At 41.6% G+C, this 23,322-nt stretch overlaps 1 protein-coding gene across 6 annotated transcripts in view; it reads left to right on the forward strand.

Annotated features, from left to right (window-relative positions):
• TTC7A (tetratricopeptide repeat domain 7A) overlaps window positions 1-23,322 on the forward strand; it is a gene marked incomplete at its 5' end in the record, with an annotated part of 177,232 nt that overhangs the window by 95,096 nt on the left and 58,814 nt on the right. For all 6 annotated transcript variants that reach the window (XR_014183642.1, XR_014183643.1, XM_082048591.1 and 3 more), the window contains one exon: window positions 20,531-20,647. Coding sequence is in view for 4 of the 6 variants with exons in the window: in XM_082048591.1 (XP_081904717.1) it covers window positions 20,531-20,647 (117 nt within the window). The remainder of the gene's footprint in view (window positions 1-20,530; window positions 20,648-23,322) is intronic.

The raw sequence follows: 23,322 nt of genomic DNA on the forward strand, positions 1-23,322 counted from the left end.
GACAGAAATTATGGTTTTAGGTGTCACTGTGAGCACTGTTATTACAGAGAAGAACCGATGAAGCAATTCTGTATCCAAACAGCACCTTAAGGAAATCATGTTTCTTACAAGGTAGGGCATATTTGCTCTTCAGCACTTAGGAGGCTGTAATAAGCTGTAAGACTGGCTGCAAATAATGTCACAGCTAAAGAAAAATAAAGTGTTGCTCTGTTACTAGGGACAAAGCCATATACAGGTTCTCACAAATGAATGAATAAATTCTAAATGCTTCCTGCAATGTGTGAACTCCAAAATTAACACCACTGATTTCTGCATGCTAAGAATAGCACGGGGTGTCAGCACGGAGGGAGGAAGGGAAAAAGAGAGAGTTGCCCTTCCAGTTTTCTGTAGCTTTCAAATTGCTCTAAGCTTAAGTAGCATAAATGGCTACATCTGCCATTTCAGAAGTTAACTAAAGAGCTTTGTATCGGTGCTGTAGTAGAAAAGGCCCTGGTCATTGGCCTGGCCCCAACCTGAGCGATGCTTACTGCAGGAAAACAAGTGTACGAACGGATGTATTTTCTGACCTCAGCACCTGTAAGTGCTTATCATGGCCCGTGAACAGGGTCTGTTAGGGCTGTTGACCTTTTAAGAAAAAGCTTACTGCCCAGATTTCAAGCTGAAGGAAAGCCACGTGGTTTTACCCTACCCAAGTAGGGGAAAAAAATACAGCTGAGGATGGTGCAGATGGCCTGAATCGTACTGGCACATAGTACTGGAGTATCTGCATCAGATGACTACCTTAAAAAGTGAGGTCCTGTCATCTCCCTGCTTTCACTGGGGATCTCATAAGCCACTTTTCCAAGATAATGCATAATAGCAGTTTGTCTGGCTGAAAATATCCCCCAGAAGAATGAGAAAAAAATTCTGTGGAACCAGGACACATTAAAGGCCACATTTTTTTCTTACTGATTGTAAACTTTATCAAGCTAAGCTGATAATGTAACAAAACAAAAATCACAGTGCCGTGGGATGTGTGTTTTCTACCTAGTGCTTTGCTAACTGGCTAGAAGCATTTTTTCCATCAACTTCAATGGCCTCTCAGCAAATGTTATTAAAGTAGATTGCCAGTATTTCTTGTACATGAAGAGCCACTGGTAGCGGCATATAATTGTCTGGGGAGGAAGTCACTGCTCATCTTGTTCAGCGCACAGACCATCTAAATTCCTTCACAGTTTTAGTGTATAGCATGAACAATGTTGATTATGTTTTCAGCACTTAAATAGTGCCATCAAACTGTTGCTCAAGAGTGCGCCCTAATCAGCGTGAAAGCATTTTGAGGTTGGGCTTGGAATAGAATTTGCAAGCAGGACTGAGTGCAGAGCTGGTACTTTCTGAAGTTTAAGGCTGCAGTTGCGTCGGGGTTTTATATAACAAATACCTCATGCCTTAGTCAGGGCCACTTGTAGTGAGTGTAACTATAGTAACAAAACAAAGTTTCTAGCTAGTGAAGGAATATTTCCAATGAGCAGGACATCGGTCTCTGATCCAGCCCCTGAAATATGCTTATTTATCAATTTTGTGTGCAATGCTGTTTTAATAGCTACTACTGTATTTGCAAAACTATTTAGCAATTTTCATTTGTTTGCTTTTTGTGTGGTGTGGGATTTTTGCCTAAAACATATGGAGGGACTTGTTCCTTTTGCCTTCAAATAGAAATGTTCTAATTATTTTTCCCCACCTTCTTAACTTGTTTTCATAAAGAAATGGAGATTATACAGTTGGGCTTTTTATACCTTGAGCATGGGGGACGGGGCAGAGGGTGCAAATCCGTAGGAAGTTGCATAGCACCTGGGAAGGGACAGTTTGTGGCATTTAAGTGTAGAGTATATAAATACACACTGTTTGTTTCTGTGCCTTCCTGTGCTCATTTGCATGTGGTAAGAAGTGACGGTGGAATGAGTAAGGAGGGTAATGAGGGATGCAGCGAGAGGTAATCAGCACAGCTTAACCAAATGTGCATGTGTTGGTGCAGTAGAAGGCTGGGGTCTCAGCGTGGCCCGCAGGAGTCCACGGCCCTTGGAAACTGGGGTGTTGCACCTCTTTCAGGCTAAGATTTCTGTGAAAACCTAAAAATGACAGCCTGGTTAAATAATGGTAGAAAGAATTATTATTCCATTAATAAAAAAGTCTCGTAAAACTCCAGTGGAGAGCCTTTCTGTTGCCAAACCGATGTTTTATGAGGAGCAGGAAGATGTTTTAAGGGAAGCATGGCATTTGCTGAAGCAAGCTGAAGGCACAGTACCAAGCCCTGGCTCTGGCTGCCCAAAGGTGTGACTGCGTTTGGACAGTGTATGTGTGAGTTTCCTGGCTTTGTAAACCAAAAAAGCGCTAGTTTTTAAAGAGATCCCTGAAACTCTCATCTATTGTCTGTGAATAATTGTCTTTTCTAAAGTTCAGTAACTTTCTGTTCAAATGGATGAGACATAGATTCACATTATGAGCCTCCAATAAAACTCAATGCTTTACTGCACTGGATTCTCCCATTCCATGTATTTCCTCTTTAAAACAACAGCTTCTTACTCCTACTAGTTCTGTAGCCATTTGGTGGCAGAGTATTTGGAGCAGCAGGCAAGAAAACCAAGATGGGGAAAATAGAGGAGAAAACAGAGTGAGAGAAAGCCAAAATCTGTCCTTTGGATTTGAACGAAGCTAGAAAATCCATCTGAAGCTTTTATGTAGTTTTATGGGGCTGTTCCTGCAAATCAGAGAATCTGGTAATTCACTTCTTCTGCATAGTAAGATGCTGTTTGTTCACCAGCAGACAAGAAGCAAAAAGCTATTCTTTTGCAAGAGCACATTTCCTAGGTGGTGTAGAACCATAGTAAACCATTTCAGCCCCAGAATCCTTGCGATGAAGTTCTGTTTGAGCTTCTCAGCAGCCGTGTGATGCATCAAATGTTTGATAATTGCTTTGTACACCAGTGAAACACAGCTGTGATTGGGGAAGAGTAGAACAGCTGCTTAACAGGGTATAACAATAGCATGTATTATTAGGCTGGGAAATTAGGAAGAATTATCTGCTAGTTGAAGGTGGCAAGATGGTTGTACAAAGGCAGAATGTAGAGACCAGACCTGGAGTTTTACCATTTCATATGAGCTAACACCTATATTCATGTAAAAATGGGACTTAGGCTCCTTAATATCTTCAGTTAATTAAAACGTGGGGTTTACATTTCATTTAAAATAAACTAATGATCCTAGCAAAGGATGGTATTGAAAAGGCTGAATCTTAAGGGGACAAATGTAATCTTAAAAGACCCAAATAAAAGTGATTTAGTCCAACATGTTAAGGAAAGATGGCCAGATATAACTGAATCCATCTCTTTCATTTCAAAATTGGAAAGATATTTTATTACTCCACCTAAATCAGCTGCAGCGCTAAATCCCCTAATAGAAATGTTCTAAAATTAGTAGAACCGGCTGTGTTTCCATCTTTGCTGCACGGTCCTGATTAGGAATATTAATGAAAAAGTCAATTATTGCCTTTCTCTCTGTTTTAATACATTAATGATAGAGTTAATGTAGGCAGTAAGTTTCAGACTTCATTCTAAGTCATGTCAGTTTGTGTTGTTTTCCCAAGAGCATTTAACTTCGCCGTAGAGCAGCTGCGGGAGTACAGCAGCTTCTGCACGGTGTGTCCTGCATAACTCTGCTTGTGATTTGTGGTCCACAACCAAATGCTTGTGGACTGGACAGGTCCTTGGTTTCTTTAGAACAAAATTCCCCAAACTAGAGATCGCAGTTCCCCGCAGGATGGTAGTTATGTTCAAAACAGATGGCAAGACAGCAACCAGCGTAGCTCATTTCTGTGGGGGCCTGAGATGCAGCTGTAATTGCTGCTGCTAAGCTTGTCCCTTCCTCCTGCTGCCAGTCCACCGTGCTCATAAAAAGGAGCGGTAGGTGCTCTGGAGACTGGTCTGTGCTCTAAAACTTAAGAAAAATTGGCTAAGGACCCAAGTGGAGACTCGATTTAGAGCAACCATAGTATTTCTTTCACTCTTGTAATTTAGGCCTGCTTCCTGAATAGCAATAATAAACTGTGGAATGACTCATTTGACAAGGTGAGTTGTGGTTTAACTGTTATTTATGGCAGCGAAAGAAGAATTTGTCCTGTGGATGTGTCCTGAGGCACAGCCCACGGGAGAGGAGAGGGACAGGCGAGTCCAGCACCCTGGCTGTTTTCTGGGTTACACAGGGGATCTCACAGCCCCACAGTTTAGGCAGGGGGGGCTGGAATATCCACACAGAGCCGCTGCTGCCCACGGCAAAGCGCGGTGTCTCAGGTCGGGATGGAGCAGTTGGCAGCGGTGCAGAGCTGTGCCAAGACAGGCCAGCTACCCCCTCAGTGCCATTAGATGGTTTAGCAGGAGGGAACACACAGCTTACATGGAGACATGAAATGTTTCAGTGGTTTAATCCATTTCTCAGGGTAGCGTTTGCTGGCTTAACTCTACAGAACCAAATTATGGAGCAAGGCAAGTAGATGATGTGTTCTACAACTGAAGTAGTGTCTAGGTGGTAACTTTTTTGGACTTGGGAATTTATGTGCTACAGTCATTGTGATGCAGTGGCTTTGCAAAAGATATTTTTGTACTTGAGGCTTCAGTTGTCCATTGGTTGTGATCCTGAATATAAATATCAGCATTTGTATCCATTGGAAACAGCAAACTGCTCAGAAGGGATGGCAGTCTGGAATACATGGATCTGCAGTGCTTACTGAAGCAGACTTCACTAGATTTGAGTGAATCAAGCACATTATATTATTTACAGTCTTCAGTGGAGAAATGAAACTGGGTAGCTGGAATCACACTACAAATTTTGTATTGAAGCTGACTGAATGGGAGGTATTACCCGAAAAATAAATTTATACTTGGAGAGACCTGACAGAGCTGCCATCGTGTAATAGAACGGGAGAAGGGGGCTGGGGAACATTTAATGGAAAGGCCTGTATCTGTATCAAATCTGCCAAATGTAGCTACTGTAGAACCTCATTATAAATAAGGAACAAAGTGGAAAAAAAACTCACAGGGAAAAAATCAGTCATGCCATAAGCAATCAGAAATCTGATGCATTAAGGAACCTGTCAGCTTCCAGCAGAGCTGACGTTTCTCCAAATTAATTCATTTTCTGTCTCATTCATGCTAGAAGTACACTGCAGCTCACATCTCTGTGCTTCTACTAACTTTTCTAGAGCCTTCATGAAAAAGATGCCAAAGAAGTTTATTGACTGCTGTCCAGAATAAGAATACTCTGTATAGGAACTGACCTTGAGGATGTAATTTCTAGTGCTACTTAGCATGTTGGATTTTGGCAAGAGCCATTTCTGTTGGAGAGAATCATTTGTGCAAGCTGATGCAGGATTTCATTGAGCGCTGGGTAGCAAACACAGTAGTTACCTTGAGTAAGGGTATGGTTGTGCTACCCTGGAACTGCACGAGTGAAATACTCGTACTTGCCTCCTGCGGTGGGGTAGCGGTAACTGTGCCAGCACTTCATCTCAGCCACTTACTTTCCCTTCTCTGCAAGCTTTATTTCCCAGGGTGATCACACAGAGCAGCTCAGGGTTGAGTCAAAACCACAGGTTGTGTGTGTGAAAGCATTAATTCACTGCTGTAGCTTTGAGGAGCTACCTCACTCAGTCAGCAATCTTACTCCATTTTTTTTGCCTCCAAAGACCCTTTTATATGGTAGACGAACTCGATACTTTCATGTGCTCTTGCCCTTCCCTCGCAGTTCTAATTTTAGTGTAATTCTGGCCTGTGACTTGACAAACGCCTGCAAAGTGCTATTGCCATTCAGCTTGGTGTGTGTGTGTATACTGAAGCGTTCATAGCTGGTCTCTCCATATCGCTTGTGCTGAAGCCTGATGAACAGGGTAATTATTTGAAAAAGGATTACAGCTTGGAATCTTTTTCACGAAGGCTGAAGGAAGCTTTTACTTCATCTTACATTAAATGGCGCATGGTAATTTTAGACACCTTCTGGATTTCTAATGCATTAAATCATATCTATTCAAGGACAAAGAACATTAATTTTTATCTGTATGTTTCAACAGTTTTTAAGCCAGTCGCTTTTCAAGAGGATTTCATTTATGCCAGGTATCTACAGTCAAGCAAAATAAAAATGTCAGATGCTTCCATGGATGCGTCTTGGTGTTGGGAGTCTGATTCAAAATGTCAAATTTCAGGTGCATGCTGCGCATTTGAACCGTGCTTCCTCTGGTTGTCGTTTCCTGAGGGAATTAATTATGGTAGGGTATATCACATGTGTAATGACAGGCTCTGTTAAGCCTTCCAGAGGCAAAACTGCCAATCAGGTCAGCAGAGAGCCTGAGCACTTTCAGTTGCCTTGGAGCACGGAGCTCTGCACAGTGACTTTGGATATCCTTTCAGCAAGGCGCTTCAGGAAAGGTGTCGACATAACAATGCAAATCCAGCGCCTTCAGTGTGGTGGGAATGGCGAGGAACAGTATATCTGTGTTTTGGATATACTGCTTTAAAGAGGAAAGGAAGTAGAAATTAGATTGTGAGCTCTGAATTACAGCTGGCTTGCATAGTGGCCTTGTAAGAGGGAAAGTAGAAGCATACATAAATGCAAAGCATTTTTTATACCTAATGGTTAAACAGGGGACAGTTATAATACTCTTATGCTTTCAGGTTGACATCTGTTCCTCCCCTTCAGTCTTATTTCAAGGAAAAGCTGGTACATGCTGCTAACTTATCAGAAGGCAGAGATTATAAATATAGACTTCTGATTTATCCTACTGCGCTCTGATCTCTGGCTCTGCGGAGAGCTCTGTACTGAATTAACAGGATACGTGAAACAGAATAAACACGGGGATTTCATTGTGTCCTGCCAGCGGGAGCGAGTGTGAAGGAGGTTCAGTCCGGCCTCTTTCCATGCCCTACCGCGGTGCAGGGACGTGGGGCTGGAGCCGGGCAGCCCCCCGGGACACAGGCGAGAAGGGAAAACAGAAAGCTGTTCCCTCTGAAAGGCTGGGGCTTGCGAGTCATCGTTGATTCTGTTCATTTCTTCGATTGCAGGATCCCTATGGAAAAACTGAACAGGTTTTTAGTTGTTATTATTTTTTTTTATTTTTGGTGAGTCGCTGGGATTGTTTCAAGCAAGTAATTTTTTTTTTCTTCTTTTTTTTTTTTAATTTAATTTGCAGACTAGAATTCTGCAAATGAATGGTGTACTTAAAGGGATAAAATAGGAAGTCAGCTGGTACAAGCTGATCAACCCGCACTGACCCCGCACTTCATTTCTGTGTTTATCTGGTGCATGCTCATTTTTAGGGAGTTGAAGACAGCCTGCTTGAGCTTTTCCGACTTGCAGCTTGGGTGCTAGATCCCCAGCTCATTTAAAAAGGTGAAAATCCATTCATTTCAGTTCAACAGAGCTGATTTCCTTTAGCTGACTGTCTGGCCCTGAGTGTTTAATTCCTTTTACCTGTTTCATTGCAGCTGTCAGCTCCAAATGTTGGAATAGGGTTCTGTTTTACAAAGCAGTGTGGTGTTAAAAATATGTAAAGGTCAGTGGTTGCTAAGTGCTGGACTGTTTCTCAAAAAAAAAAAACAACCTTCCACTAATCTGTGGGTGGAGAATCCAAAAGTAAATCCAAACGCCATAATCCTATCACCTGCACTGTACTGTATGAATGAGACTATTTTTCAACAGTTAAGCTTGTTTTATTCTGTCCACGTTTAAATTATATTTGCAGTTTTGCTCTGAAATGTGTGCTTACGCTATTGTTAAAACAAGACCAAATATTGCTATTTTGAGCATTTAAAATGCAATAACAATCTATCTTTTCCCAAAGGATTTTCTTTAATCACACGTGGTGCTTGGAACCTATAATATTGTGTCATCATTTCTCAGCACATCTGGAAGATCTGTCACATTGGGGTGTAATAGTTATTACAGAAAAATAATCCATTAATCCGATTTCAGGCTCAATCTGCTATGGACCCTCTCTTTTTTTTTTTTTTTTTTTTTTAAACCATGCATGTATTTCTCACCTTTTTCTGAGGCTTTTCGTTTTTGTTGGCAGTTCTAATTGAAATTTGTTAGGTTTTTCTGACGGGTTGAGAGGCTGCTGGTTTCTCTTTGTTACTCATGAGCAGTGACTCAGCTTATTTGAACACTGTAAGGTGCACCTGCTGGAGTTGTGCATGTAACAGAGAAGTTACCATTTCCAGCAAAGCTAAGAAATCAAGCTTCGCCTTTAAAATTCAGCCTTCAAGATCCTATATTAGTTTTCAGCTGAACTGGGCACAGCTCTCTGCTAGGAAAACCTTGTGCTGAAGTAGTAGTCAAGGATGCAAGCTGTGGGGCTGGATTCTGTAAACAGGCAGTATTCTTAGGTTGATGTATATAGTTGGGAAACTTTTAGGAAGAAAATCTTGGAGATGTTTTATGTTTAATTATATTTATGCCAAGAAAACAACGAATATCACAGTATCACAGTATGTTTGGGATTGGAAGGGACCTCAGAAGATCATCTAGTCCAATCCCCCTGCCAGAGCAGGAAGGCCTAGATGAGGTCACACAGGAACATGTCCAGGTGGGTTTAGGTTAAAGTGAAATGCTTAAGGGGCTGCGCACATGCTTTAATGCAGAGTGTCTTTACATACATTGAACAAGCTGGATTAATTAAAAAATACAGTCAGTTGGACTGTGCTTCCAGTGTGTATTTAAATCATGGTGACCCCTTTCAATATGACTGGAAACGTAGAGAGCTGTTCCCTGTCATATCCTGAGTCTGATTTTGTCTCAGAGTAATGGTTAAGGGGAGTTATCACGATATTAGTTCAGCCAGCTGGCCAGAGATCTGTGGGAAATCTGGGCTGTGTGGGAGGGAACAACACGACAAAAAGTGCCAAAGCCCATCTGCGTGGCCTGAAACCTGACAGGATTAAAGGCCGCGAGTCCTGACCCTGCTATTGGCTTTGCACAGGGTGAAGGAACGGTAATGTATGTTACAAGGAAATTTAGTGCATCTCCAAAATCACCATCTGTGGTGAAAAAGCAGGCCGGCACTACCATTAATACAATTTTGTCTGTTTGATTTTGGTAAGTCAGGGTGCTGTGTCGAGCCAAATGTTAAGCACAGGTTTTGTTAGGTTAACTATGCCGGTGATGAATGGAGTGAAGCTGCAGCAGCACTATGTTCAGCACATCTGGCTGTTGAAGGATGGAGCTGTGCACTGGTTGCTAACTGCTGATTTTAGGTCATAGATTTTAAGTACCAACTCTGCATTGAAGGTCCTGCTGCTGTGCCTGCACTGTGTTCAGCTGGGGCTGACACAGACTGCACTTACATCATGGCTTGGCTGTGCAGACATAGACAAATATGATTCCTGCTGGTAGCAAAATAGCCATTTTCTTCTCTGAGATTTTCTTTGGTGAAGCTAGCAGTTTTCTATCTATTAATCGCCACACATCTTTTGTTCTTGATTATGTGGGGTTTTTTTCCTGGAATGAAGGGGCTTTTGTTTTTCTTCACTTCTTCCACCTTTTAAGCACGTCTTTCCCCGTCTTTTTTCAGGCTGGCATAGAAAACAGTTCTTCCATATCTCACTGAACAAGCTCATCTTATAGAAAGCACTGCATCTGAACTGTTGTAACTATATGGTGGGTTGTCTTAGCCAGAATATAGGTTGAAATGTGCTCACACGTACCCCAGAACCAGTATCCTGTAGTGACCTTCAGTGGTTTTTGACAGGTAGATTTCCATGTTTTTCACCTCTGCCGAGACACGCAGATGGCACTAAATATCGACAGACTCTGGCCCTTCTTGTGTTTCTCACATTTACGCTTTGTCTTCTGCAAAGTTAAGCAGTTAGAAGAGATTCTCATAATCCTTCTCATAAAGAACTGGATCTACCAAGGTTCTTAAGCACACACTTAGTTTTAAACAGAGGAATAAGTTACTTCTTGTTGGCTTTAGCAGGACTACTCGTGTGCTTAAATATAAAGGCCTTTTATAAGTGCTTTGCTGGAGTAGTGCCAAAGTGGCATAAAATATATTGCCCCCAAATAAAATAATAGAAGGAATGAGGGCTTTTTAACAACATTGTCTAATGCATTTCAAAAAAGAAAAGCTTATTTTGCACTAAGCCTACCCTTTTTATACCAAAGCTAAATTTTGTGTGGTTCTAATTTACTAATGCAGTGGGGATGTGATGCAGTTTCAAACTGTTTGCTCCAAGTATCGGTAAGACACAAGATTCCAAAAATGTATCATGTTGGGTAGAAATGTTTTATTAATCCTGTGGGAGAGTTCTACTTTACTAGATTTTGGTGCACAGTTTATACAACCATAACATAAGTACAATATCGCTTGTTATTACCTTGGTTAATCAGAGGATATTTCGCTCTGTTTTAAATACGTGAATCAGGTTTCTGACATGGCTTTCCAGACAGAAGGTGTTGTTCTTGGTTGCAGATTGAGGTGACTTGGAGGTTGTCAGATGTTACTTTGTTAGCCAGAGTCCTGGTATCCTTCCCTCAAATAGCTACCTAGACTGTGTGTTGTAGAAGGTTTTCTGGAAAACACAGCAGTTAGGAACCACTGGTGAAGCATCCAGTTCTGCAGTCTATGGGGACGGGAAGTATAGACAGCATATTAAGTACTTCAGCTTTGTCCTGTTAATGTTCTTTTCTTGTCTGGCAGGATCTTAGCTCAGCAATTAGAGACCCTAGGCCTGGTTTCCTTTTCTGTTTCTGTAAATCAAGAGTTATTCCAGTGGTTCTGACAGCATGGTAGTTCTCAGCTCTGCCTTTCCGAATGAATTCCCATTTAATCAGCGCTGGTGGGATTTATGTGGGGGCACATCTGATTAAATTCTGAAGAATCAGGCTCAACATATGAGAAAATGTTTTAAAAGTGATGTTAACGGAGGAGCTCAACCTGCTTTCCTTCCTGTCCACAAATAACTCTGGAGTTGAGAGCACCGGTATTAAGAGACTAAATATAAAGGATGTGGGGAAGGTGATGATGAAGAATCTAGTTCTCTGAATGCTTTGTAAAGGTCATTCCCCTTATCTGCTCTGCAGTTAGAAGAATTGAAGCACGGGGAGCTGAAGTGACCTGCCCAAGACTGGCCAACAGGCCGTGCGAGAGCAAGAAAGGAATCATGGCTCTTCCATGTCCCCTGCCCAAGCTGTAGGTTATTGGCCATACTTCCACCACAGGTGACAGACAGTGGCCAACAGTTTCCAGTACACCCCTGAGATTGTGTATTGCCGTGCAGGTGTCCACTTCCACCCATAGATGAAATACTGCACCACAGAGTCACCTGTGTATTTAAGTGCCAGGGCTCGGATCTGCTGGAAAGCTATGCGCTGAACTCCTGCTGAATTCATTATTAACATTAAACAGGACGTAGAGCTCTAAGCTCCTAGCCTTGGATGCTTAAGACCTCGGCCTGGTTCTCAGATGTGCTCGTGCAGTGTCCAGTGCAGTGGGGAGTACTCTGTGTAGCTGGAGCCTGTCAGAGAAAAAGCAGTTCACAAAACAACGTGGAGGGGACAACTGCAAATTAAACTTAACATCTTCTGGAGTTTTGCAAGGGAAAGTCTAATGCACTGTCCTTACAGAGGGAAATTATGAAGTAGTTGTGTAAGCACTCCACGTAGCAAAACCAGGAACTTTTTTTTCCAGATTTTGATTTAAAACATACAATTATGAACGTTATTTTTGTCATTATTCAGGCAAGATATGGATCGAGGTGCATATGTTTTCTGATGACCCAAAATCATTTTGTTTCCAGTTCTTTATGAGGGTGAGAAGAAGATAAAAACTCTTTTTGGATGTATAACCCAAAGGATCCTATGTAACACAGGGGTTTTATCAGCTCTGCTGACAATTAGCTGGATTCCTACATTGTTAACAAAAAGCAAAATGCCACAAGTATGGGATTCAAAATGAATGATATAACTAAACGGAAAGGAGACGATCCTTCTGATCACCCTTTTTCTGTGCCTTTGTTTCTTGGGTATGACTAATTATGGCTTGATTCTGAAGAAAGGTGAAGACAAGAAAGACTATCAGTGCCTTTTTTTTTTTTTCCCCCCCAGCAAATCTGCTTGCTTTTTGTTTCAGCAGACTGTTACTTAGTTGTTTTTCCTTTAAGGGACAACCTGCCTGTGTTTAACAGGTAAAGAGGGTTTGTTACAAAACCTCCTTCCAGCCTAAGTGGCAGTTTCTGGATGGGCCACATCAATATTGACGCATATTTTACCTCTGCATCACAAGTGAATCTGGTGGAACCGAATGCTGAAATAGATGCGCAGGGTTACTGGACTGGCTGCAGATGTGTTTGTCATGGGAAGAGGTGCTTGTGTCTATGTAGAGATATGTGACACAGTCCATCAGCAGGACCTTCACCTGCGTGCCAGGAGGCTGCTCTGCCGTAATGCACGAGCCGCAGCTCACGGGAGGAGCCAGTCCAAGGAAAAACACCCAGAGCTCAGCCCTGCCAGGGGCTGCTCATTTGTTTTTGCTGCGCAGTTCCTGACAGGCTGGGCTGCGATATCGTGTTTTCCGATCAACTCTTCTTCTCTTTCCCTCCAGCTCCCATGTGCAGGAGCATTCTGTGTCACAAGGCTAAGCCTACCAAATTATCATGTAAACTTTTAAATAGTCTAGAATCTCTGAAAGCTGTTCTCACCCTGTGTTGTGCTGTTGCAGTCGTAATTCATGGACCAACATTATCTGAATTGCTGTTGTCGTGCAAGACTAGGGATCTGAGCAGGACATTCTTCTAAAGGAGAAGTCAGCTCTGAGTCTGGTTTTCCTGGGCCGGGAAGATGAAGTCAACAGTTCTTTGGACATGCTACCAGGCTGCTTGTTTTTATTTTTTGTTCATATGAGCAGGCAGCCATGAAAAAACAGGACTGTCTGTTTGTAAAAGTATATGATCAATTTATTTTTGTAGAGAAAGTGATAGACAACATGGCACAGCACGAAGTTATAAAAGGAGGTTGCAGTCAGCACTGCTGGCGTTAATTTAACTAGAGAATGTGCCCTTAAGTGGCAGGAGACTGCAAGAAGCACTGAGTTATTTGAGAAGACAGCAACTTTGATGTTGACTTTTTTCAACAAAAATGCAGGAGATTGAAAGCAGCTTTTCAATTGATAACATGACTAGGGTTTTAGCAGGTGCTCTAGGAAGGTTAACGAAGCCATAATCATTATGGCGAACGAGTATACATGAAGAAATTGGCTTGTATAGGTGACTCACCACTGAAGCTAAACTCAGCGACTGATAAACTGAGCAGTTAATTCGTTGTGTAGACACTACAGTTCCAGATACACTGACCTCTCGTACCAGCAGATAAAACAAGACCAGACAATCTGGGTTATAAAAAGAACTTGGGCTGCAGTCATATTTCTGTTGTATCGAAATGCAAGAATGGCCATCCGTGATCAAACTAAGGGCTTGTCTGTCTTCAGCGGGGTGTGCGGTGAGTGCAGAGGGTAAAGTATGTAGAGACGTGGCATTAGGATGATCCTGCCTCTTGTACGTTGTCCCCATTTCTGTCAGCTGAGCGGTTCAGAGGCTTTCGGAGCCAGAGGTTGCATTAGGTTGTGTTTAATGCCCCCCATGGGCCTGTCATCCGTGAATTTATCTAATCCCCTTTTGAACCTAGTATGTGTCTGCTCCAGAACATCCTGTAGCAATGGGTTTTGCACTTTACTTTGGTGGTGTTTGGAAAAGCACTTCATTTTTTCATTTTAAATCCATTGCTTTGTTCGATATTTCTTCTTTCATTTTAAATAACACAGACTGCTTTGATTTCATGACCTTCTTCATGCTTTTCATGATTTTATAAATATGTCATCTCTTCTCTCAGCCTGTTTTCCAGGCTGAGAAGTCTATTTACTATCTCTGTATATCATAAACATTGTAAAAATGTGATCATTCTTGTAACTCCTCCATCCTCTTTCAAGCTCTGTTAGATCAGTCTATGTCTTGCATCCACCTGTAACCTCCTGTTGCACCTGTTACCTTAAAGGGGAAGACACTAATTCAAGAGCTGAGTGATCAAAGAGTTGGGGATTTGAATCCATGCCTCCCAGTCCCTCAGAGAGCATCCTTAGGCCATCTACCCTTCCAGGTCATGGCATTCCCCTGCTTTTCATTGGAGCTGATGGGGAATATTTCTCTGAGGTTCAAAGAGGTGGGAGGCTGAGCTGGACTCTGCTGTCAAGCGGCACTTGCATGCTGCTCATCAGTCACTGGATAAAGCGCATTTCCTGTCCTTGGAGCTGTGACTAGAATTTTGGTTTGTCTCTCCAGGCAAATGTCTGTAAACACACAAACAGGCACACACATCCCGTAATTTAATGACAGAAAAAAAACAAAGTACAAATATTGGTTGCAGAAGTTCAGTATCTTCATGCTAATGTACACAATTGTCTCTGTGAATTGGGACATATTGCTGCTGCTTTCGGTGGGGTGTGTGTTTGTTTGTTTGTTTCATGTCCTTTTGTGTGCAAAATCCAAAATAACCCAGCAGCTGTGAGTGTAGGTAGGCAAATCTGAGTCAGTAATTAAAGACTTTGGGGAGTGGTGGCCCTGATCTGGTAAAGCTCGAAGACTTGTAGATCTTTGAGCAGCTGCTGACAAGCTCTGGAAAACTGGAGGGGTTCTAAGCAGCCAGCGAATGGCAAAACGTATAGATAAATTATTACATAATACTCATTATTCCTAATCCAGTCTCTCACCCTTGAAATGAATGGAATGTGTTATTGTTTGTCGTAGTACTAGCCTGATTTATTGCTTGTCAGATGATAGGACAGAGATGTTGTGATGCTGTATAAACATGTAGTTAAAGGGCTACATTTGATACTAAAAACTCCATCGGAAAGCAGCTTTAAAAAGTCCCAATAATTAACTGATTAATAAAACTTTATATAGTCCTATAGCATCCATAAAGTAGTCAATAGGTTATTACTAAACACAGCAACTTAGGACTTCTTCCACATATGTGCTTTTAAGCATTTATAGTACAACATGTGCACATGTGGAACCTTCTGATAATAGGTATCAACTATTAAACCTCAGTAACTAGATTGTCAATGATAGGAAAGAGCTGCCTCTTTTCTTTGTGGGTAGTACTGAAGAACTTGAAGGCTGAGCATTTAGCCATGTAGGACTGAGGGCTGGGTAGGCCTTCCATAGTACAGTTTCTCTTTTTTTGTCAGTGCATGGCATATTATAGTGATATTTATGTCATTTATATCATGGAAATTTCGCTACTTGAGAAACCTAATTTTGAATTTTAAGAGCTTCATATTGCAGCAAAGTCATCTTTATACAGATTTTCTTTTTTCAGAGTTAATGTTACTGTGATAGATATTTATGTTTGCTTGTGGCAGAAACCTGACGTTACATCAGGTAATGGAAGCCTTTGCATACTATCCACCGAGCTGATAAAATGAAACCTGTTCTGAGAGGGATCTTAGAGTCTAGTATCAAGAGTAAGCCCTGGTTATTTTCCATTGTTACTGTCCCTAAGATGACACACATTACAAGAATGATTTGTGGATTTTTTTCTCTCTTTTCCTGTGCTTATGTAGTAGCAATTTGTAGGTTTGTTTAGCCCAAATCACTCTGTTTTCATTTTCAGAGGCTAACAGAATTACCAAATACTGTATTGATAATCTCAGGGCTATTTTTATATGCTGAATCTGTTTAAGAGTCTGCTCTGCTTAACATTACAGGCTTCATACAAAAGTCAAGTAAAATGACATTAAGAAAACATAATAGGGTGAGATCTGTGCATACGTAATTTTTATTTTTACCCCTGAGAGTTGTGCACAGACACTGATATGACACAATACCTATTAGATTTATTTGTAGCAAGAGTTCTATCTGAGTAATAAAATGGTAAGCTTGAGATAAGTGATGGTCACCTACCTCAGTGTTTTCCGTACATTTTTATTTATCCGTTTTTGCTGTTACAAAATGTACTGAGAAATACTAACAGCATATTTCACATACAACCTTATGTACTGATTTTATTTTCACCTTTTAATTATCATATTGAATTGCATTGTTTACTACTGTTGTCAGTATTTGATTCCTTTTGCCACTTACATTCTTCCCATTTACCTTTTGGTTTGGTTCACTATATTGCTGCACAGTAACGTGAATAGCACTATTCCAAAGGTGGATTACCACAGCAGCTAACAGCGCTTGGTATCGCCAAGATCTGGAGATGTTGCCCTGCAGACAGTTGCTGAAGTTGCATGACTGCCTTTTCGTGTCTGTGCTTTACAACTGGTGATAATGTTCTACTGAGACTTTGTTTTTATGAGAGATTTGCTTTTTTCCTATGTTTCTCCTGTTCTCTCTCCTGAGAGAGACAATTGCATCTTCATCCAAAGAAGTTTATGTATACTTGCTGTAAACAGTAAGCATCAGAGTGATGGAAAGAACTTAATGTGTTTCTTTTTAATGTTTAACTGCAATGTTTAAATATACTATTTAATGATTGCAGTTGCCTGCAGATAAGTTAGCCCTCTGTATCCCTACTAGTGTGGAAGGGAGAAGGAACCCTTAATATCTCCCTCCTGTATAGTAGTTTGACTGTTAATAGATTCTTCATTCCTATATTCTATTTTGTAGTATTGTGAGTGGTATCTTACAGCATTCAAAAGTGTGGAATTATTCGGTTATTCAGCTGTCATAAGTCAAATGAAGCACTTGATTGGGAACAGCCAACAAAGATTCACCAGGGGCAAATCGTGCTTGACAAACCCGATCATCCTCTGAGGCAAAGTAACCTGCTCAGTTGATGTCGGGTGAGCAGTGGATATTGTCTGCCTGGATTTCTCCAAGGCTTTTCATATGGTTTCCTATGGCCTCCTCCTAGAGAAATGGATGTTACAGTCTAGAGAAGCGTTCGGTGCTATGGGCGGGGAACTGGCCGACAGGCCATACCCAGAGCGTGGTGGTAAACAGCTTCTTCTCAAACTGGCAACCAGTGACATGTGGGGTCCCCCAGGGATCAGTATTGAGCCCAGCACTGTTTAACATCTTCACAAGTGATCTGGCTGATGGGATCAAGTGCAGCCTGATGAATTTTGCTGATGATACCAAACTGAGTGGGGAGGTGGACACTTTGGGAGAGCCACCCTGCAGGAAGACCTGAGTCTGGGGGCCTGGTGGACAACAAGCTCAGTGTGAGTGAAGAGTGGGCTGCTGCGGCAAAGAAAGTCAGTGGGGTGCTGGGCTGCATCGACAAGGGCTTCACCAGCAGAGACAGAGAAGACATTATCCTGCTCTGTAGAGCGCTTGTCAGGCCACACCTGGAATACTGTGTCCAGTGTTGGTCCCCCCTGTGCAAAAAAAAAAGGAGGACAGGCTGGAGTGGGTCCAGAGAAGGGCCACAGGTGATCAGAGCACTGGGAAGCTGCCATGTGAGAAAGGGCTGAGAGAACTGGGTTTGTTCAGCCTTGAGAAAAGAAGGCTTAAGGGAGACCTTACCACCATGTTCCAGTATTTAAAGGGTGGATACAAAGAAGGTGGAGACTCCCTTTTTACAGGGAGTCACATGGGAAAGATGAGAGGTAAGGGGCATGAGTTACTCCTGGGGAGTTTCCAATTGGATATAAAAGGAATTGGTTTTTTATTATGAGAACAATCAGCCACTGGAATAATCTCCCAAGGGAAGGGGTGGATTCCTCAACACTGGACACTTTTAGGATTCAGCTGGACAAGGTGCTGGGCCATCTTGTCTAGGCCGTGCTTTTGGCAGGAGAGGCTGGACCAGGTGATTCTTGAGGCCCCTTCCAACCTGGGATTCTATGATTCTGTGAATGTAGTATGACTATTTTCTCCTCTAGGCCTTAGGCTCCCTGACCACCACTCTTATGCTACAAGGAGGGTCGTACAGTGCTTTGGAAGGTCTTCCATTTTGAAAGTTTGTAGCGGTTAAAAAAATATTCTCCATGCTTAAGGTAGCATAGATTGTTCAGTGTAGTAGTTTCTTGAACTAGTAGAATATTTTTAGTAGATTAATTGCCAGAGGAAGGCGATGATGCAGTCTCACCCCTCTGCACAGCACAGTCCAAAGAAGCTCACTCACAAGCCTGTGCATCAAACCATGGCTTCTATTTGTGCATCCACTTTGCTTTCCAGATATTATTCTGTCTTGCTGAAAAGTCTTTAAAGACTATAGAATTTACTATGCACACAAGGTAGCTGCTGCAAAGATTATTTGCTTTGATACTTTTGCATCTGCATTTACTTATAAATCTCCATTTGACTAGTTTCAGCTTCCAACAAATCCGCAGATTTTCCAATACTTTTTATTTTGAATCGAAGACTCACAATTAGATACTTCTCCATGTAGGTGCTCACAGGCTGGGGCAAAGTAATTTCCTTGCTCCTCCTCAGTTAAACCAAATAAGCTGAGATTCTTAAGCCTATGATGAAATATGTTTTTCTATCCCTCAGCTCACTTGGATAACCTTTTTCTGAACCTTACCCCATTTTTAGTATTCTTTTGGAGTTAAAGAGCAAGAACTAGAGGCAGGATTGTAGTGTGTTGCTGATGCTGTGAACAGGAATAACCACATCTTCCAGCTCTTACTTGACTGTGCTTCTGTATGTGGATGCTGAGGATTGCTTGACCTCGACTGCGTTGTTGTTCAGGAACTTCACGTTTGTGAAGCTATCTTTTGTAATGCCATTACACTCCAGGGTGAAACCTTCCATCCTTCTACTGCGTTATACGCTGCTTGCTCCTAAGGGATTGATTCTGTATTCTGTGATATTAGAAGAAGCTTTGCTGTAATGAGCCCGGTTAACCCAGGGATACAGAGCAGCATGTGTCACTGGCCCGTTTCCATTGTTAACCACTCCTTTGAATTCAGTCTCATTTTTATTTTCCTAAGAGTGCATCCACTGTCATATTTTCTGTCCCAGCTAAATCAGTCCATGGATCTAACTTCAAAATAACTACCTGAATCATGAGGGCACTTCCTTTCAGTTAGGGCATCAGCATCTTTGAGAGCAGATGTTTTTATTAATGTTTGTTTTGTGTAGATCAGTAACAAGAAAATCAAAGGTAAATATAGACTAGGGATATAAAACAGTAAAGCACAAAGACAAATTCCCGTGATTATAAATCTTAATCTTGCTTTCGTAGCCTAAGTTTGTAGCTGGGGAATTTAGTTGGATGCTTGTCCTCTGAGGTCAAAGTGCAGCAGCAGCTATGAGCAGTTGGGTGATATTTTGGTGACTCTTCCCCACCTGCCCTCTGCCCCCCAGAACAAAACCAAACGAACAAACAAAAAAAAACCCAAACCAACAAAAACCACCTAGTATTTGTTAGTGCAGAATGGGACTGCCATTTTAGCACTTTACTGTAGGTATGCACCACAGAGTCTTGGCTGCAAATTTCTAATTATTGCAAGTGGAGGGTCTCTTATGTAGCTGCCAAGTCTTCTCTAACATCATCGATGCAGCCGCTCTTGTCTCTTTCTGAAGTTGTTTGGAGTCCCCAGGAGCCTGCAGGTCACATTCACAAAACTGTTTTTAGGATTTGTAACGTGTAGCTGTTAATGTATACATGTATGTACGTATATGTGCATTCAGTGGATTAATTGCTAGCCATATCGAGCTAACTCAAAATGTCTAGATCTTGGACTTTATGAAAACATTTAAGGCAGAGAAGTAAATGTACATTAGTAAATAAGGAATAAATTCAATCATCTTGGCAATTAAAAAAAAATAAAATGGATGTTGTGACAGATGGTGTTAAAAGCCATGCTAGCAGCAAGTGGTAAGTTGTGTCATTGCCAAATCTATCTTCTAACCTCTGCTTGACCTAATCCTGCTGAATTCCAGTGGTCTGTACAAATACCTATTCTCTAGGTATAAGAGTAGTAGCAGCAGTTACACCACCTAGAACAAGAATGTACAAGGGCTATCAGCTGTCTTGCCTGCGGGCGTGAGGTGATCGCCAGCTGGGGTTAAGAAAACGCGTTTCCTTCCTGTGAGGCATTACATGATTGTCTGCGTATATTCAGCACGTAGAGATTTTTGTCTGAAATTTATTATATAAGCCAGTACTATGGGAAGATGCCAGACTAAGAAAACAGTCTGGCATATGTGTTATGACAATTCCTTTTTATTCTGTTTTTAATGCTGTCCAACGTAAAATGAGATTCACTGTATGTATCACCTTGTTAGCTTTGCTTTGCAGTGCATTGCTTTTAACACTGTCCTGCCAGCTTTGTGACACAAATTTGACTGCAGCTGAGGAATATTGTTAATCCTTTCATCTCCTTGTGGGGAATCAAAGTTGAGCCAAGTGAAATGTTTTGTGCTACGGTGTTTTATTTTATTGCTACACATACAAAGCAAGTAAAAATGGTGGTTGCCAGGATCTCGCTAGAGTGATACTGATTCTCTACGTTTATGAGATGCCAATAAAACAGAAGTTATTCTTTTTCATCTTGCAGCCTACTCTTCACCAAGGTAAAACTGGAATGGATACATAAAGGACCTGAAGAGGCTCTAGTGACATGCAGGCAGATGTTGCAGATGTGGCAGATGGTATATAATGTTTTACAGCACAGGTAAGCTTTTTCCACTGTCTGACAAGTTCAGATTTCCTAATAGAGATGCAGTTATCATCTTTAATTGTCTAGATACTTAAGTTATTTTGCAAAAAGGGTAATTAACAGTACTGCTAAAAAGAAACATAATATTTCTAGCTGTGATTAAAAGAACAACAGCAAGATTTTAATAGCCATGATTTAAAACAACAAAATAAAACCAAAACCAAAAACACAGACAAAAAAATACCCCCAAAAAACAAACCAAAAAACAGCCTCAGGGTTTTAAGATTGAAGTAGTTTGAACCAGGAGTTTCTGATCTGAATGTTTAAATGTCTAAACATTTCTATCCATATTCAAATGTCCAGAATGCGGAGCAGATATGTTTTTTTCCTTCCTAGTAGTCTGAGCATCCATCAGCTATTGTTCACAGTCTGCAGAGTAGCGGCATCACCCAGGAATGTGTGGGGGTGACACAGTCCTGAACTGAGTAAGCCAAGGAGAAGCACACAGCCAAGACTGTCACATGCTGTGGTTGCATGCCAGTTGCATAGCCTGGTGCTAACTGGGCAGGGAGAGGACTAAAGGATTGTAGCATCTTTCTCCCTTCCCTTGTCCTAGTAAATCTGCCTGTAAACAGTTCACTGCTTGTTCCCGGCCTCTCATCTGCTTCCTCTCCAAAAGGAGAAGTTTAGAAAGTGGGGAAGTTACCAGGTTGGGTTTTTTTCCTTCCCACACCCTTTGGATATTGTCCCAGTCACGCTACTGTTGTACAACTGTCTTGGGGATGTTATGCCAAGGCTGTATTTATCTCTTGCCTGTAATGTCCATAGAGGTTGTGTTTGATAGGATGGACAGCATTCTTGCTGGCAAGTCACGACAGCAGACTGATGAAGCGTGTATTGTTCCACAGTTTCTGTATGCATTTACATAAGCTTTATAAACACCAGAAGTATATGTACAGAATGATGCGTGTCTATACCAAACTTGCCCTTGAGGGATGATTAGTAATTCCTTGTTGATTTAGCTAATGAGCAGCAGACCAAACACAAAAATCAAGATATTTACATAACAGCAGAGAAATGGTCTCCTGCATGCTGGAATCATTGATTGCCTTAGTCTCTTTAGCTAGGGATTCAATTGTGTGCCTCTCACATGAATAATCTTTATACCCAATGAGTAGTCCTTCATGAAGCTGATCAAATCCACGCTGAACAATTATGACTAAGATTTACTCTTGCAATTGGGGGCTGCAAGCCTGAGACTGAAGGGAGTACATTGGAAAACAGTCAAATAATTTTGGACTGCATTCGGATCCCAAGCTGTGTTTTGGCTATTATACTTAAAAAACAAAGATGAGATAGATTTAGAGGCTTTTGGTAAGCTTTAGCCACAGAAGCCTAAACAAAACAAATTGCTTTGGTTTTGCTTTTAGAAACTCTAATAGGTATTTCACTGCTATTCCCAGTGGGGTTTTTTGGCTTTTTTGAAGAATACTTCATAAAGCATTTTCTGTTGGGAAGTACTGCTTGAGAGGTAACAAGAAAGAACTTGGCACTTGCAGTTTTACACTGGATTCAGTGACCCAGAAAGCCCTTTATATTAAATTGCAGCAGTATCAACTAACAAATGTGTAAAATATTCCAGGTTGGGCTTGCAAAGGGACGTAAGGGGAATTCTTATCAGTGAGACTTGGACACAGACATTTTTTAGGGCCTCTTGAGAAAGAGAAGCCTGTATTTACACGAAGTTGAGAGCTGTTGCACCCAATACAGGTTACTAGTTCAGTCAGTAGCTAATCTCCCACACAATTAAATAGCACTTTAGTTACGTTTGATTGCATTTTTCTGACCTAAGTTTCCCGCCTTTGTAATCTTACAATGACTCTGCTAGACCAGAGAGTCTTTCAGGGCTCAATATTTTCTCCCCAGGCAGCTATTCATATGCCATGCTCAAGTCTCATCTTGTCTTTTCTCTGATAAACCAGTGCCTCTGCAGCCGCTTACAATCAAGTGCTTCCTTCAGCAGTTTTTGTGATCATTTTATGTACTGCCTGACCCACCTTTCAAAAACGTGGGCAGTGGCGTGGCAACGTGTCCCGCTGTCAGCCTTTCCAGTGTCGTATGCAGAAGGCAAATCATTTGGCTACTGTCCCGTCTGTGGTGGTGCATGGAAAAGCTTTCTTGGCAGAAGGCCTTGTACTGCAGCTTTGAAGGAGCAGTTCATTTTCAGCCCTTCTCCAGCGCAACAAATAAAGCTGTTGCGAGGGGCTGTTTTGCACAATGCAGTCCGCTTGGTTTCAGGTTGGGATTATGGGGGTATCGGTGGGGAAACCAGTGTGAAAGACAGGGAGGCCCACTCAAGGCCAGAGATTTGTGCAGAGTCAAATGCCGAAGAATTTGGGGTTCATTAACAAAAACTGTCATGTTTGATCCCAAAGCCCAAGTAAAATGTTAATTAGCTCTTATAAATATGATTACCTCTATGATGAACAACAGTAAGTGGCTTTTAGTCCTATATTATTAGCTTGAAAGGACAAGACTTGGTTTATCTTTTTCTGTTGTTTTCTGTGATAACAGAATAATCATGGTTAAAACCAAATAGCAGTCCCAGGCTAATTCTTGTGCTAGATTAATGCAAATTCAAGGGAATCCTGTGCAATCCCTACCAAAGGACTGATGGAACTGGAAGATGA

This window comes from Streptopelia decaocto, assembly GCF_964273445.1.
Source record: "Streptopelia decaocto genome assembly, chromosome: 3".
Lineage (NCBI taxonomy): Eukaryota > Metazoa > Chordata > Aves > Columbiformes > Columbidae > Streptopelia > Streptopelia decaocto.